The sequence below is a fragment of the Rutidosis leptorrhynchoides genome, chromosome 6, assembly GCF_046630445.1.
Source record: "Rutidosis leptorrhynchoides isolate AG116_Rl617_1_P2 chromosome 6, CSIRO_AGI_Rlap_v1, whole genome shotgun sequence".
In the NCBI taxonomy this organism is placed as follows: Eukaryota; Viridiplantae; Streptophyta; class Magnoliopsida; order Asterales; family Asteraceae; genus Rutidosis; species Rutidosis leptorrhynchoides.
In genome coordinates, this window is record NC_092338.1 from 336,778,196 (window position 1) to 336,796,193 (window position 17,998).

The 17,998-nt window shown below is 34.6% G+C and overlaps 1 protein-coding gene across 1 annotated transcript; it reads right to left on the minus strand.

Moving 5' to 3' along the window:
• Positions 1-6,029: 6,029 nt before the first annotated feature.
• Positions 6,030-10,424, minus strand: LOC139851528 (protein SUPPRESSOR OF K(+) TRANSPORT GROWTH DEFECT 1). Its single transcript, XM_071840613.1, has 8 exons — positions 9,772-10,424; positions 9,533-9,638; positions 8,733-8,931; positions 8,593-8,661; positions 8,442-8,516; positions 7,491-7,589; positions 7,238-7,393; positions 6,030-6,456 (listed from the first exon to the last, which is right to left on the minus strand). The coding sequence occupies exons 1-8, from the start codon at positions 10,247-10,249 to the stop codon at positions 6,331-6,333; spliced, it is 1,308 nt and encodes a 435-aa protein (XP_071696714.1). The 5' UTR covers positions 10,250-10,424; the 3' UTR covers positions 6,030-6,330.
• Positions 10,425-17,998: the final 7,574 nt, after the last annotated feature.

The following is a 17,998-nucleotide window of genomic DNA, read 5'->3' on the forward strand; positions in this document are numbered from 1 at the left end:
ACAAGGATATCACGGCTTAACCACTAAGTTACCTTGTGATGGTTTGTTTCTTTTCTTTCTGCAACTAATGCACGTTTAAAAAGTTGATCATCATGTTGTGTTACTACTAAAAAAATATTGATGAAACTGTGTTAATGTATATTGTGTAAGTCTCTAGTTCATATCGAGTCTGTAATGTTTATTTCAATCATTTGGTTTTAAATATTATTGTAAATGGATAATGGACTTTTGAATATGTTTGTTTATGTTACTTTAATGATTATGTTATTTTCATGACAGGTCATTTGCATGAAGGTCGGAGACCTTCGCATGAATGGCAGACTCTTTCGCACGATATAGTTAAGTCGTCGTAAAATTTTATATGTCGGTTAAGTCACGTGAAGGTGTGACCTTCATATGATCGGGTAACTCACACGAAGGTGAGACCTTCATATGAAAGTCAGAGACTTTCGCACGAAGGAGAGCTGACATACTATAAATTAGGGTTACGAGTTTCATTCAAAGTAACACATTATTGAAAACACTAGCCGCGTTTAGGTACTTTGAATCATTATAGTTCATACCAATACAAATAAAAACTTCAGTGGTTGATGTAATCCTTCAATAGTTGGTAGGTTTGAGTCATGTTAGAAAAGTTTATTCGATCAATAACTTGTTTTATTGATTTCCGCTTGATAGATCATGTATACATTTGTTTCAAACATCATAAAGGAATAACAAACTGGTATCAGATATAATTAGCTCTTGATTGGATAGATTTATAGATTAAAAACTTTAAGTTATGATTGAGTTATCAAATACGGAGGTTCTGGCGCTACTGCGAGATAAAATCCGTAATGGGTTCGGTTCGGTAACCATTGGATCGTCTTTATATTTTTATTGTATTTGCTAGACACATAGATCTAAAAGAGGTCAAAATATGGTAGAGATTGTAACGACCCTGGATTTTCCAACTTATATTATTAATATTTATTATTAATACTTGCGTGTTAATAAATGTATTCTTATACATTTTTCTTGTCACCGTAATTGACTCCATGTCCCCACTCGTCTTTTCGACACGTGCTTTTCACAAATAATATTTCGAATATTATTTACGTTAATGATTAATTATTATTAATTATTCCTAATTAACTAATGTAAGTAGTTAATTACTTGGGCTTGTTACTAAGTTGTTGCATACTTATACATGGGCTTTTATTATTGGACTTGGACTATCAAAGCCCACCCTACATTTCTTAATGGACTAATTAGTGAGCCCATCATTATGCAAGTGATTCATTAAGATTAAACCAAGGATTAATTAAGTGAGGAGACAAAGATGTTTCAAGCATGCATGACCATCTTCCCATGAATTTAACTTTATACCTCTTCCTAGCATTCACCACCCTAACACACTTGAAAGAACTAGTTGACTACCCCCATTTTGGGAGCAAAACCTTCGGCCTTGGGCTAGGGAAAGTGAGATCCAAATTTTTTTTTTTTTTTTTTTGTTACTTATATGCTAGTATTGAACTTCATTTTTCACATATCTTCATACATTACTTTTTCTCTAAACCTTTTCTCTCTAACTTGTAAGTAGAACTCTTTTTTTTCTTCTCCTTTCTTCCTTTGAAAACCGCCTACTAGCACACCATCATCATACTTGTTTGTTGTTGTTGTTAAAGATCAAACTTTCTAGTTTGTATCTTCATGAATCTTGCTTCTTCCATCCTTTGTTTGATGAGAAATCAAGAACAAGAATCTAAGCTTGTTAGCTTATGGTTCTACACTTGAAAAGTTATGAAGATCTAAAGTTCATAAGCTTTAAGATCTTACTTGTGTTCATGTTTTGGAAACTTAAGGTTTATTGTCTTAAGATCCAAGCCTTGACTTGAATCTCCTTAAGTATGAAACAAACATGAACTTGTTACTTGTAACTTTAGTTTATTTCTTCATTTTATTTATTTATTTCGTGATTGTATAATATTGGTCAAGTATTACTAGTTAAACTTGATCTCATTTTTCTTGGAACTAAAGTTTAAACTTTGTAAGTTCAAGAACATGGAAGTTAAACTTTCTAGTTATAACTTCATACACTTATGTTGGATCTAAGTTTCTATAGCTTATGGTCTTCCAATTTTGTCTAAAACAAAAGCTTATAAGCTTATATACATTCTACAAGATAAAAATCTAAGTTTCATAACTTATGGTTTTATTAAAGTAAAGATCCAAGTTCTATAACTTAGGGTTTAACTTAAGAACACTAGATCTAGACTTTTTAGTCTAGGATCTTCAAGATCTAACTAAGATCTAAGTTCTACAACTTAAGATCTTGTTTATTTAGTTTACATCCTATTTTATAGCTTAATATTACTATTAGAACTCATGTATGTGTCGAATCTAAGATCTTGATGTAACTTTGGTTCATCAACCTTCTTACAACCCTTAAATGAGTTGTGCTACATATCTTAGACATACACTAGTGTCATGATGTTCAAAACTTTGTTAAGGTGATGCAAACACATCAACGAGTTGTACATTTGAAGCTACAAGCATCAAGGATGAGAACCGTGATGAACATCAAGCACCAAGAACCCACCGGAGCACCTTGCTTACTGTTTTTGAGGTCAGATCAGTCACCTGGGCTACTGGAAAAGTTGATTTCCAGATTTTTCGGTTCGATTAGATGACTTTTCGTTTAGGACTCGTCTTAATCCGATTTACGGTTTAGGATTTATAGCCTTCCGAAAGTCACTACACCTTTGTAACGTTGTGCTGAAATTTCTGACCTACTCGCACTTAAACCGTCGCCACGGTCAAACGAAGACGAGTTTGGTTCTGAAAATTGGTCAGTGGTTGGAGGACTCACATACGGAGCCATAGCCACTGACTACACATCTTTTCGATTTGTATAGAGGCCATACCCAGCTGACTACTTATGTTGTTGAATGATGATGATACTTAAGACCTAATTTACATACTTTTAAACCTTTGGGAACGATTTACTGACTTAGTAACTTTTGACTTAGGTTGAGGACCTTTTGGACCAACTACTTGCTTACTTATCTCGTATCGACTTTACTACTTTTCACTGTGAGTTATAGCATCCCTTTTTACTTTAACTATTTTGAGAACTGAGAATACATGCGCTTTTTACGTTTTACATACTAGGCACGAGTACTTAAACTTTATATATGTGTGGGTGATATAACGGCATAAACTTTCCCCTTAGCTCGGTAACGTTTATTCATTGGTTTTTGAACCGGTGAACGCGAATCTTAGATATGGATCCATAGGGTTTGACATCCCCACTCGGGCTAGTAGCGCTAGCATTTAACTGGTGTTTAATACTTCGTAAACTTACGCACTCGCCAAGTGTACTTTTAGGGGGTGATATTACGTTAAGTTAGTTACCAAGTGCCCATGGCTGAGCATATACTTTTCATACTGTTTTGAAATATTGAAATCTCGTGGCCTACCTTACATTACTGTTACATTTAAACTATAGCTCACCAACATTCGTGTTGATGTTTTTAAGCATGTTTTCTCAGGTGCTTAGAGGTTTGATGCTTCCGCTGTAGTAGTCTTGCTGTATAGACTCCCGCTGCTTTTGTTAGAGATGTCGCTGCATGAAAAGTTTACCTTGCATTTCACAAACTATGTTACTTTTGAACAATGATTTGTAATGACCATTGGGTCTCGTACTTATGTTAATTGCTTCTATTCGTAGAAGCCTACTATCGTTTGTAAAACTTTTGATGTTGGTTATGACGTCACCCTTTCTTATGAATGCAAACTTATTTTAAAACAGCATATAGTTTTTGACCTTGTAATGATCCTGTTGTTGATGATCCGTACACGTTAATTTTGTACGGGGCGTCACAGAGATCACCCCACTGAAATTGAAGATATTTTTTATAAGTCAGATGTCGTTCTAGAAAAACTTTGTGGGTTTGATTGCGCAGCTGTGAGAGAGAATTCATTGTTGATTCGTCTATCGTTGGATTGACCTGAAATTTGTTTTGGAGATACTTAACATACAGATCTAAGTATGGTAAAAATTTGGTGATGATCGGACTGTTTTATTTTTTGATATTAATTTTCGATTTTGCTGCAGATTTGGAGTAATATTTCGGGTTTGATGTCGCGAGTGGTGGACGGTTTCGATTCGGAAATTTTCGGACTATATGGTTGGGTAGTAAATGTTTGAAGAACACGAGAGTGAAGTTATTATGGGGTAATCAGGAGCGTCTGATTGTTATGGGCCAACGATGTCATATTTTATCTTTCGCACTTTGTTGATTCCGCGTGGAGGGAATCTAATTTGGTTTTGGGATATTAAACGCCGTCACAGGATTCAAATTTTTGATCTTTGGTGTGTCTGAGCGCCTACTAGTTTGTTTGGGATTGTTAGATGTGAAGTGGAAGTCTCTTTCTTTTGCCTATGATAGTATTAAGTCATGAAGACGATATGAGCTACAACGTTTATAGGATGCTACTAACAGTGAGGGGGAAGTTCTAGAATTGAAAACTCTTAGGCCATTTTCTATCGTAGCCTTTCTTAACTGAACTTCTCTTCTCTGTATCAACGTCACATCAGCATCAAAAACTTTAATATTCCTTTAACTAAATTCATCCTATATTTCATTAAATATTACTCACAATTCTACTCCTAAAATAATATGTATAACTGATAACTGATTAAACATAGAGTGCCAAAAAAACATATGGTCCCACCAATTCAACGCCAATATCACGTTACATAGTTGGCTAAAGTTGGTGTTAGCGGTTTGCTACATAACTTGGCCAAGTAGTTTACGTGCGCCAAAGTTGTTAAATAACGAGGATAGAATGTCCTCATAGCAGACCGGTTTTTCTGAAGATTGGAACATCTGATATATGATTGTGTCAAGACCAATAGAGTTAAATCATGGGGTAATCTTGTTACTATGGTACTATGGTAACACGTTCAATAAAAGTTAAAGAAACTACAGAATGTCAGTAGCATTCGACTTCAATGGGCGGAAATGTTGATGTTCGAAGTTTGAATTTCACGTATTCTGGAAGAATTTTGATAGGGCTTGTAATACAAAAGACTATGGTACTACGACAGAGATTGACTGAAGATTGCAAGAGGTGTCTACAACAATTCGCCAACAACATTCAAAAGACTATGGTTGTCTTGCGTTTTTATAGCTTCTCGGGTGTTTAGGTCAGGTGTTGTTTTGGTCTCGATAGGTTGATATGTGATCATTTTTAGTGTTTCTCGTTTTATGTTTTGTTGTGTTTATGTTGTGTTTAGATTGGTTAGGCTCAGCCGTGGATAGAGGTAGGTTTTTTGGAAATCCGTCTTCTAGTTTCGAGTCTAGCTTATTTCGGCTGGTTGTAATCTTTGTTGGCTTTTTCATCTATCGATGAATAAGTCTTACTTATATATTTCGTTTTTTTTTTTTTTTTTTTTTTTTTAAGGAAAAAAGAAAATGGTGTTGGTAGCAATATTTTAGAGCGTGTGCCAAAGTGATCTTTCGCAAAACAAGAACATTGTATTGTTTTAAAAATGGATATGAAATTAGATCCTAATGTTAAAACTGAACTTATGATTTCACATACTAAAAGCACTCAAATGGATGATACAATGAGATAATTTGATACAAAGAGATAATTTGATACAATAATGAAAAGGGTTAAAAACGTGGTTCCATCGGTGAATAATGCAAAACAGTAGTAATGGGGACTGCACATCTTAAGACGAATTATGAATCGTCGTCTTTAGTTGGGACTGCACTTTTAGACACAAATATGAAGAATTATGAATCGTCGTCTTTAGTTGGGACTGCACTTTTAGACACAAATATGAAGATACGACGCAATGGCGGCGCTATTAAAATTTTCAAACATGTGGAAGAAAAGGAGATCGTTTAAATGTTCATCTTGTAGGCGTATGTTCAAAACCCGAAATCCAGTTGTGTTGTTAAAGAACTGTAGAACAAAGTTTATTTTCGCTTCATAATTATTCGTGAACTAGTATACAATGTAAAAATACCATCTTGACTGAAATTTCCACATTCTGATAATAACTCAAGTATAACAAAAAGTTAGTTACATATATGTTCACGTTAACAGAAGTCCCCATCTCCATGTTTATGTTCAAAGTTGAAGGTCTTCTACGATTTATAATTTAAAAAAAAAATACAGTATCTTTTTACATAGTTAAATCACCTTCGTTTCACACGATGCCCTTGTCAACTTCTGCATTGGAAAAGCTTGAATAGTAGTAGATACACGCGTAGTATAATCCAACACGAAACAAGTATAACGTACAATTGTTGACAATCAAATCTTTGTTTCTTAACCTTCTTCTCCAAACTCTTTAGTGAACCTTTCATGGACCTCGAGGTCGCTTTTACTCACTGTTGGTCTCTGCCTTGCCAGAACTTTGTCAAAATCTGATCTAGTTATCGGGGGCGGACTAATCTGTAATAGGATGTTTATAATTGGCAAACAAAAAGTATTTAGTACAGGATCATTATATTTACGCACAATAATAAACAGCATATTTTACAACAATTCTTATTATATAAGTAGCAATTCCACCATAAATTCAGCTTATATTTGACCCTGGTAAGTCAAATGGGTCAAAAGAGAGTCTATTTATCGAGTAAGTTACAACAATGGTCCATGTGTTATAACCCTTTCTATATTTCCCGTGGTAAGGTTTTTAGATGTTCAGTCCCGAGAAAACACATTTTTGTTACATTAACAGTCCCCAATCCTCTTAAAATGGTTTAAATAACATTTAAATCAAGCTTATGTCCCTCGTCCATATGTAATGGTATTATAGTCATCCTAAGAGAACCAAGGACAGTAAGTGTAACAAAATGTGCCTTTCAGGGACTAAACATGCCAAAAAAACATGATCAAGGGACTGAAACTGTAAATAATGTATACAATAGGACCAGGGACCATTGTTGTAATCTACTTTTTTATTATTTAAAATTCTCCTGAATCATTTTATAAATAAGATATATAATGTGGGAAATAAGATAACTCTCTTAATTAATTTGACACAAACTATTTCAATTAAAATCTTGGAGAAACGGGACCAAGAACAACGATTTGGGTCCGCACAGATTATCGGTCCCAACCGGTAACAAAAACTACTCATTTTGACCTGAATCCATGTTGACCCGTTCCTCAACGCACTACTCTTTCTGATATTGAAAATTACTTATTTAGTTGAATCACTATTTATCACCTTTTCAGCCAGGCCTTTAGCAGCAAGCTCCTGCATCGTGATCTGAACAGCACCTGGTTGTTTGGGTCCACAGGGTACCCACAGACCTTCACGTGTCTTAATAAAGAACATGGCATCTTGAGTTTTACGTACAGGTTCAAATAGAACGTCCTTAACCTACAAACCCATCAGCATTACAATAGAAAACGATGAAATTATTAGACACAATCTAGACCTATCAACTTATGAACAGATCAAACTGGCTTGCACTTACACAAACAGCAATATCTGAACCAGAAAATCCTTCAGATTTGCGTGCCAAACTTTCAAAGTCGCTTTCATTTAAGTTATTGGGAGTATCTCCTAAATGCACCTGTATACGCAGCAAAATTAATAATAAAGGATATCCTACCATTAACAAAAGAATTCCGAGTATTCTTATTGATAACGTACTTAAAAGACAACTCCAACATATTCGTGAACTTCAAGTCATTGTTAAATGCAGACTTAATATCCTATTATATATATCAAGTTTCGTCAAGGAGGTGTTGTAGAAAGACCAAATGATCTTTTGGTGTTTGTGAATCAATCACCAGTTGCGTACTCCTTTTTTGGACGCGAGCAGTCATCTCATACCTTACTACTTACTAGTGACATTTTAATAAGAATCCAGCAAAACAAAGTATACAAGCTACTAAGATCCTCATAGTTGTTATCCACGAGGCAATTAACTAACCACGAATTCATAATGACAATACTTCCTCATTTGTTCGTCCATCACAGAATTATGAATGTCAACACTACATATAATCTGTCACCACAGAATTAAGCTTATATCATCAATTCTGGTGATGGAAAGATGATGGGAAGTGTTGGCATTTTAACTTCTGTTAATGAACAGTTGATAGGAAGTATCTGACATTCAGAATTCGTGGTTAGTTAATTTCCTCTTAGATAACAACTATTGGGATATTAGTAGCATGTATATTTTGTGTTGTTGCTTTCCTAATAAAATATCACTGGTAACGAATGTGATGATTGCTCACATCCTCAATACGGGTACGCAACTGGTGACTGAACCGGAAACACTAAAAGATCATGTGGTCTTTGTACAACGCCTCCTTGATGAACTTGATAAATACCATAAGATCATTAATGCATTTAACAATGACTTGAAGTTCACGAATACGTTGGAGTTGTCTTGTAAGTACAGAACATATCTTACTTTGAACATATGTTGTCGAGCCTTCAAATCAGGAAGTGGAATGTATATGCGCTTATCAAATCGCCGTCTGATAGCCTGCAAGGATCATTCATTAGTTATGGTTCTATCCAATGTATGAAAACATAACTTAAGATAGTGATTTTCTGAAAACCTGATCAAGAGAGTAAGGTGTATTCGTTGCTGCAAGTACAAGAACTTTATCATCATTCGTTCCTACACCCTAACAAACAAGATTTGATATTCAATATGATTTTTACTCAAAAAGAGTGAGTTCCAATTTCCACTAATTACCTGCATCTGAACAAGAATTTCAGTTTTAATACGTCTTGAAGCTTCACTTTCATTTCCTTCTCCACGTTGGCCACTTAAAGAATCAATTTCATCAATAAATATGATAGACGGTGCACTTTCGCGTGCCATTTGAAACAGATTTGCAACCAGCTTTTCACTTTCTCCCATCCATTTTGATACTAGATCTGATGAAGAAACACTGCAATAAAAAGTTTCAAGGACTAAGTGTATAGATACATATCAAACATAACTAACTTAGATACGATCAAGGATGTAAAAGTCGCGAGTTGGGACGAGTCCGTCGGGACCTTGGAGGGACGAGTCGGGCGTTGACCGGCGTTGACTTTTAGTAAAAAATAAATTAAATTAAATATTTTATAAATATATCAAAGATAAAACATAAACATTTTAAACGTAAATATGACAAATTGTCAAATTTTAAAAAAAAATATAAATTTTTGAACAAACTTGGACTTTGACCAACCATTACCTGACTCAGCCCGACCTTTACCCGACATATATATATATATATATATATATATATATATATATATATATATATATATATATATATATATATATAGCATTGTTTTTGGATGAGTCGGGACTGGCTAATTCCCAAACCAACACGTCAGCTGACTCAACCGACTTTTACAACAACGGACATAATCATACTTTACAAGTATCATAGGTTGTGGCTTGTGACCATTCAGCATGGCACTCTACATATTCCCTAATTAGCACAGGCTGAAAAAATGTGTGAAAACTAAAAGTGTACCATGTAATTACAAATCCCACACCTGAAAAACGTAGAGTCGGCTTCGGTTGCAACAGCTTTTGCTAAGTATGATTTACCCGTCCCAGGTGGACCATACAAAAGAAACGCCTTCCATGGCCGCCTTTTACCTGCAATATAACACATTATCACTACCAATCAGCAACTTAAAGATCATAATCTATCTTCTAAGTTCTAATATCACTTGGAATTCAAACTCATAAGCAAATAATGTTATGATCAAATGGCATCAAACAAACTAACCAGTAAAAAACTGAGGGAATTTAACAGGCAAAATAACAGCTTCTTGTAAAGCTTGTTTAGCACTTTCAAGTCCAGCAACATCATTCCATTTAACATTAGGTTTTTCTCTAACAATTGCAGAATTCAATCCAGCCCTAAGTTTAGCTTGTTCTGGATCCTCACTATCTCCTTCACCACCACCATCTTTACCTTTCGTTTTAGGTTTAGCAGCAACCGCCGCATCGCCACCGTTCGCCGCCGGACCTGCACCGCCGTCATCAATAACAGCCCTAATTTCTTCCGCTCGACGTAAATACTCGGTGAATTTCTGTGTAATTGCTTCACGAATCTTAGGGTTTTTTTCGTATTTTAAGTGAGTTTTGAAGTACTCTAATGCGTTCATGTATAAAGGGAATGCTTTTGTGTAGTTTCCTGCATTGTCTTCTTGTACTGCTTGTTTTACGTACTCGATTGCTTGTTCCTTGAAATTGCTATACATCTCATGTACGGATTTTGAAATTGGATGATTGGGTTTTAATTGATTGGGATTGAGATCGGAGGAAGGTAGAGACGAAACCCTAAGAATAGGAAGACGATGATTGATTTAGGATTTTGGGGTTCAATCAAGCAAGAGGATCAGACTTGGCTTTTTGTGGTGCCTTAATCTTGATTGGTAAGTCAACAACTTAATAATGTATTTTTTTCTTTGTTTTCTTTTCCTACAAATAACTACTCCGTATATCTATAAAGCACTCCGCATCATAACTAAACTATTAATCCTCTTAACCAATATTATAAAAAATCCGATTACTCGCCGATTAATTTTCGATTAATCATTTTTGAGAGCAATCCGTTCCGATTTACAATAATACGTTTAATTAAACGATTAACGTTAATTTATGGGTCAAAACCGAATTTAATAACCAAAATCGGTCAAAGTCAAGAATAGTTAACATTTTAACAATAATTTAAACTAGATTTTTATAGTTTTGGAGCAAAATAAACAATTTTAGACAATTATGTTAAACTTTATTTTTATATTTATGGTCTTTTTCTATATTTATAATTTTTAAATTTTAATATTTAAATGTATACAGTACAATCCGATTAATCCTCGATTAATCCTCGAATTTCCGATTAATCTTTTCAAAGTCTCGACCGATTAATCTTCGAATAGCGAATTTTGCAACCTTGCTCTTAACCTTCCACATCAGCGTAACATCAACACCAATATCCTATAAGACCACAACCAACAGCTTCGTCATCTACTATGTCACTTTTTAAAATTAAAAGACGCTGTAAGACTTGCACCGTCTTTTTCGTCGATAAATAAAAGCAAGGTGGTTTCAGTCTCAATAAAGAATGTAAAAGACGGTGACTCTGTGGACCAAAGTAAGATAAGTCATAAATTGGTGAGGTTAGCAATAAAATGTGAGGATGTGGGATCTAGCCTTAACACATGATTTGGTCCATTATTTTGTTTTACAATATTATTTTGTTATTATTGTTTTTTAAAAGTTAATAATATATAGATTGTGGTTCAGTCTTTTTTAAAGAAGTATATTATGATTGGTACCATTTAGTCTTTTTTAGTTATTTTAAAAAAGTATTGACGTGGCGCTGACGACGTGGATTTCAGTCTTTTTTTAAAAAACATGTCATGGTTGGAAGTGGTCTAACTAACTCATAACTAAACACTCCCTATCATGGCTAAAACAATACTCCTCTTAATATACAACGTACAAGCAATAAAGCATCAAGTCCAACAATAAAAAGCCACTGGGACTCACAATTCCTATAACTAACCTAAACACTTCCGTTAAATCCATGGTGAAGGGGGTAACTGTAACGACCCTGGATTTTCCAACGTTTAATTAATAATAATTATTATTAATACTTGTGTTTTAATGAATGTATTGTTTATATACATTTACTTGTTACCGCGAATGACTTTTAAATGCCCCGAAACGTCTTTGTGACACACGTACATTACACGAATAATATTTTTTTTGAATATTATTTACATTCATGATTAAGTTTTATTAATCATTTTAATTAACTAAGGTTACTAGTTAATTACTTGGGCTTTTACTTGGATTATTATTTATTTGGACTTGGACTTGTGTTAATGGACTTAGAAGCCCACTATACTACTCTTAATGGATTAAGTAAGAGCCCAACATTATGTTAATGAAGTATTAAGATTAAGATTAAGGAATAACTAGTTAGTTGGTGAATGGAATCTAGTTACAACACCATTACACCATGTCCCCATGAAAACACCTCTTATGACCAACTTTTTAAGACAATTACATGAAGTAACTTGTGGATCTTCTCCTCCCCCCCCCCAACCCCCCCTTTCCCTTCAAACCGTCGGCCACCTAGGCCTTTAGAGGAGTTTTTGTTTCAAATTTTCTTATTACTTGTTCACTAGTTTCATTCACATTTCACACACACACTTTTACTTGCAAATTTCTCTTAAGCTTTTCTCTCATTTTCTCTCTTTCTTGTAAGTAACTTGAACAAATCTTTCTTCCTTTTCTCTTGACCAAAACCGAAGCAAAACTCTCTCTTCATCATCATTCTTGTTTGTTGTTTACTTGTTCATTGTTGTTACTTTGTTACTTGTCTTTGTTAGTTGTTACTTACTATTACAAGAATCAAACTTTCTAGTTAGATTCTTCATATTATCTTGTATTTACAAGAACACACAAGAACCTAACTTACTAGTTATGTTCTACATTTATTGTTTTAAAAGATTGTAAGTTCATATGTTGTAAAATCATACTTATAATTCATGTTTGTAAACTTAAAGTTTACTTTCTTAAAGATCAAGATTTTGGCTTGAATCTTTAAAGTATGAACAACAATGAACTAGTTACTTGTTTATTTAGTTTATTTCTTCATTTCTTGCTCTTATAAATTCGTGATTCATGTGGTTGTTGGTCAAGTGTTACTAGTTAACTTTGATCTCATTTTTCTTGAACAAAAGTTAACTTGAAAGTTCAAGAACATGGAAGTGTAGCTCTTTAGTTATAACTTCACATACATATGAAAGATCTAAGCTTCTATAGCTTATGGTCTACTTATTTTGTCATAAACAAAAGCTTGAAAGCTTACATGTACTTTACAAGATGAAAATCTAAGTTTTATAGCTTATGGTTTCATTAAAGTAAAGATTTAAGTGTTATTACTTAGGATTTAACTTAATAACTTTAGATCTAGACCTTTGGGTCTTGGATCTTCAAGATCTAACTAAGAACTATGTTCTACATCTTAAGATCTTGATTAGTTAGTTTACTTTCAAGTTTGTAGTTCAATATTACTTTTATAGTTCATGTATGTGTCGGATCTAAGATTTTGATGTAACTTTGGTTTATCAAGCTACTTGCAACACTTAAATGAATTGTGCTACATGTCTTAGACTTACACAAGTGTTATGATGGTCAAACCTTGTTTAAGATGATGCAAACACATCAACGAGTTGTACACTTGAAGCTATATGCATCAAGGATGAGAACCGTGATAAGCATCGAGCACCAAGAACCCACTGGAACCTACTGTTTACTGTTTTCTGGAATAGACCTGAATACCTGGGCTACTGTAAAGTTGATTTTCAGTTAACTCTGTTCGAGTAGATAATTTTTCGTTTAAGACTCGTCTTAATCCGAGTTACGGTTTAGGATCTATGGCCCTCCGAGTGTCACTATGTCCTTTAACGTTCTGCTGAAAATTCTGACCTACTCGCACTTAGACCGTCGCCACGGTCAAACGAAGACGAGTTTGCTTCTGGAATTTTTACCACAACTAAAGGACTCATATACAGAGCCATGGCCACTGGTATCACCTTATTTCAGTAGGTATAGAGGCCGTGGTGACTGACCGAAGTCAGCCTTTGTTTTAAACTCTTTTCTAGAATGAAACTTACTTTACACCTTTTGTTTGATGATGAATGATGATGACCCTTAAGACCTTATTTACATACTTTTAAACCTTTTGGGACGATTTACTGACTTAGTACTATTTGACTTAGGTTGAGGACTTTCCGGACCTACGTACTTGCTTACTTCCCGACTCGACTTTACCACTACTTTACCACTGTGAGTTATAGCATCCCTTTTTACTTTAACTATTTTGGGAACTAAGAATACATGCACATTTTACGTTTTACATACTAGGCACGAGTACTTAAACTTTATATATGTGTGGGTTATACAACGGCATAAACATTCCCTTTAGCTCGGTAACGTTTAGTCATTGGTTTTTGAACCGGTGAACGCGAATCTTAGATATGGATCCATAGGGTTTGACATCCCCACTCGGGCTAGTAGCGCTAGCATTTAACGAGTGTTTAATACTTCGTAAACATACGCACTCGTCAAGTGTACTTTCAGGGGGTTATAAACGTTAAGTTAGTTACCAAGTGCCCACGGTTAAACATATACTTTATCATACTGTTTTGAAACGCTCTTTGTAGCACTGAAATCTCGTGGCCTACCTTACATACTGTTATACTTAAACTATAGCTCACCAACCTTTGTGTTGATGTTTTTAAGCATGTTTTTCTCAGGTGCTAAAGGTTAGCCGCTTCCGCTGCTGTACTAGTCTTGCTGTAGACACCCGCTGCTTTAGAGATGTCACCGCATGAACACTTATCTTGCATTCATAAACATTATTACTTTTGAAACTATGATTTGTAACGTCCATTGGGGTCACGTACAATTATTAATTGCTTCTACTCATAGAAGCATACTTTTGATGTAAAACATTCGACGTTGGTTATGACGTCACCTTTATCATGAATGCAAACTTGTTTTGAAAATGCATATAGTGTTTGACCTTGTAATGATCCTGTTGTTGATGGTCCGTACATGTTGATTTAGTACGGGGCGTCACATTTGGTATCAGAGCATTGGTTGTAGGGAATTAGGTTGCATTAGTGAGTCTAAGACCGACCCGAGTAGGATTCACTAATAGGACTAATCTACAAATTGCTAGTCTACTTGTTTCCGCCGAACTTACTGCATGCTGCTGCTTACTTTTACTGCTATATGTCGTATGCTATTACATGATTTCACTACTGCATGCTATTATCTGCTTTCGATTGCATGATACTTATAGTTATTGCCATGCTACTTACTGTTACACATAATCTAGACTGTTGTAGTTACTTGGCCTAATACGTGCTTGCTTTATGACTTACTGACATGGAAAATTTATTTTTCCTTGTTCAGATGTCGGATATTCCACCTGCTATCATTTTGGGCAGCGATTCAGACACTTCAGCCACTTCACCTGCCACTGTTGCCGATCCCCCGATCTCGTCAACGACACACTCTAGTGACCCAGGCGCTTCATCCTCCGGAGCTAGTAGTCATGCGCCTGCCCCAGTGGGTACTGCAGACGGAGCCCAGGACCTCCCGGAGATTCCAGCTCCACTTGCCCCGGTACCTCAGGAGCCACAGCACCATCCCGGTGGTGTTGTGATTCCCGCGGAATTTGGGGAAGGTCCATTCCGTAATCAGTATCGTCATTAGTGCCGACGCGCTCCTGATGGACGTTTGGTGCCGATCCCGCCTTTCAGATACCGACAGATGATGGCTGCCCGAGGAGAGCCAGTACAGCTGAAATGTCCCTTTCTTATTGATTAAAAACGTTCCATATTAATTGATTTCGTTGCGAGGTTTTGACCTCTATATGAGACGTTTTTCAAAGACTGCATTCATTTTTAAAACAAACCATAACCTTTATTTCATAAATAAAGGTTTAAAAAGCTTTATGTAGATTATCAAATAATGATAATCTAAAATATCCTGTTTACACACGACCATTACATAATGGTTTACAATACAAATATGTTACAACAAAATAAGTTTCTTGAATGCAGTTTTTACATAATATCATACAAGCATGGACTCCAAATCTCGTCCTTATTTAAGTATGCGACAGCGGAAGCTCTTAATAATCACCTGAGAATAAACATGCTTAAAACGTCAACAAAAATGTTGGTGAGTTATAGGTTTAACCTATATATATCAAATCATAATAATAGACCACAAGATTTCATATTTCAATACACACCCCATACATAGAGATAAAAATCATTCATATGGTGAACACCTGGTAACCGACATTAACAAGATGCATATATAAGAATATCCCCATCATTCCGGGACACCCTTCGGATATGATATAAATTTCGAAGTACTAAAGCATCCGGTACTTTGGATGGGGTTTGTTAGGCCCAATAGATCTATCTTTAGGATTCGCGTCAATTAGGGTGTCTGTTCCCTAATTCTTAGATTACCAGACTTAATAAAAAGGGGCATATTCGATTTCGATAATTCAACCATAGAATGTAGTTTCACGTACTTGTGTCTATTTTGTAAATCATTTATAAAACCTGCATGTATTCTCATCCCAAAAATATTAGATTTTAAAAGTGGGACTATAACTCACTTTCACATATTTTTACTTCGTCGGGAAGTAAGACTTGGCCACTGGTTGATTCACGAACCTATAACAATATATACATATATATCAAAGTATGTTCAAAATATATTTACAACACTTTTAATATATTTTGATGTTTTAAGTTTATTAAGTCAGCTGTCCTCGTTAGTAACCTACAACTAGTTGTCCACAGTTAGATGTACAGAAATAAATCGATAAATATTATCTTGAATCAATCCACGACCCAGTGTATACGTATCTCAGTATTGATCACAACTCAAACTATATATATTTTGGAATCAACCTCAACCCTGTATAGCTAACTCCAACATTCACATATAGAGTGTCTATGGTTGTTCCGAAATATATATAGATGTGTCGACATGATAGGTCGAAACATTGTATACGTGTCTATGGTATCTCAAGATTACATAATATATAATACAAGTTGATTAAGTTATGGTTGGAATAGATTTGTTACCAATTTTCACGTAGCTAAAATGAGAAAAATTATCCAATCTTGTTTTACCCATAACTTCTTCATTTTAAATCCGTTTTGAGTGAATCAAATTGCTATCGTTTCATATTGAACTATATTTTATGAATCTAAACAGAAAAGTATAGGTTTATAGTCGGAAAAATAAGTTACAAGTCGTTTTTGTAAAGGTAGTCATTTCAGTCGAAAGAACGACGTCTAGATGACCATTTTAGAAAACATACTTCCACTTTGAGTTTAATCATAATTTTTGGATATAGTTTCATGTTCATAATAAAAATCATTTTCTCAGAATAACAACTTTTAAATCAAAGTTTATCATAGTTTTTAAGTAACTAACCCAAAACAGCCCGCGGTGTTACTACGACGGCGTAAATCCGGTTTTATGGTGTTTTTCGTGTTTCCAGGTTTTAAATCATTAAGTTAGCATATCATATAGATATAGAACATGTGTTTAGTTGATTTTAAAAGTCAAGTTAGAAGGATTAACTTTTGTTTGCGAACAAGTTTAGAATTAACTAAACTATGTTCTAGTGATTACAAGTTTAAACCTTCGAATAAGATAGCTTTATATGTATGAATCGAATGATGTTATGAACATCATTACTACCTTAATTTCCTTGGATAAACCTACTGGAAAAGAGAAAAATGGATCTAGCTTCAATGGATCCTTGGATGGCTCGAAGTTCTTGAAGCAGAATCATGACACGAAAACAAGTTCAAGTAAGATCATCACTTGAAATAAGATTGTTATAGTTATAGAAATTGAACCAAAGTTTGAATATGATTATTACCTTGTATTAGAATGATAACCTACTGTAAGAAACAAAGATTTCTTGAGGTTGGATGATCACCTTACAAGATTGGAAGTGAGCTAGCAAACTTGAAAGTATTCTTGATTTTATGAAACTAGAACTTTTGAAATTTATGAAGAACACTTAGAACTTGAAGATAGAACTTGAGAGAGATCAATTAGATGAAGAAAATTGAAGAATGAAAGTGTTTGTAGGTGTTTTTGGTCGTTGGTGTATGGATTAGATATAAAGGATATGTAATTTTGTTTTCATGTAAATAAGTCATGAATGATTACTCATATTTTTGTAATTTTATGAGATATTTCATGCTAGTTGCCAAATGATGGTTCCCACATGTGTTAGATGACTCACATGGGCTGCTAAGAGCTGATCATTGGAGTGTATATACCAATAGTACATACATCTAAAAGCTGTGTATTGTACGAGTACGAATACGGGTGTATACGAGTAGAATTGTTGATGAAACTGAACGAGGATGTAATTG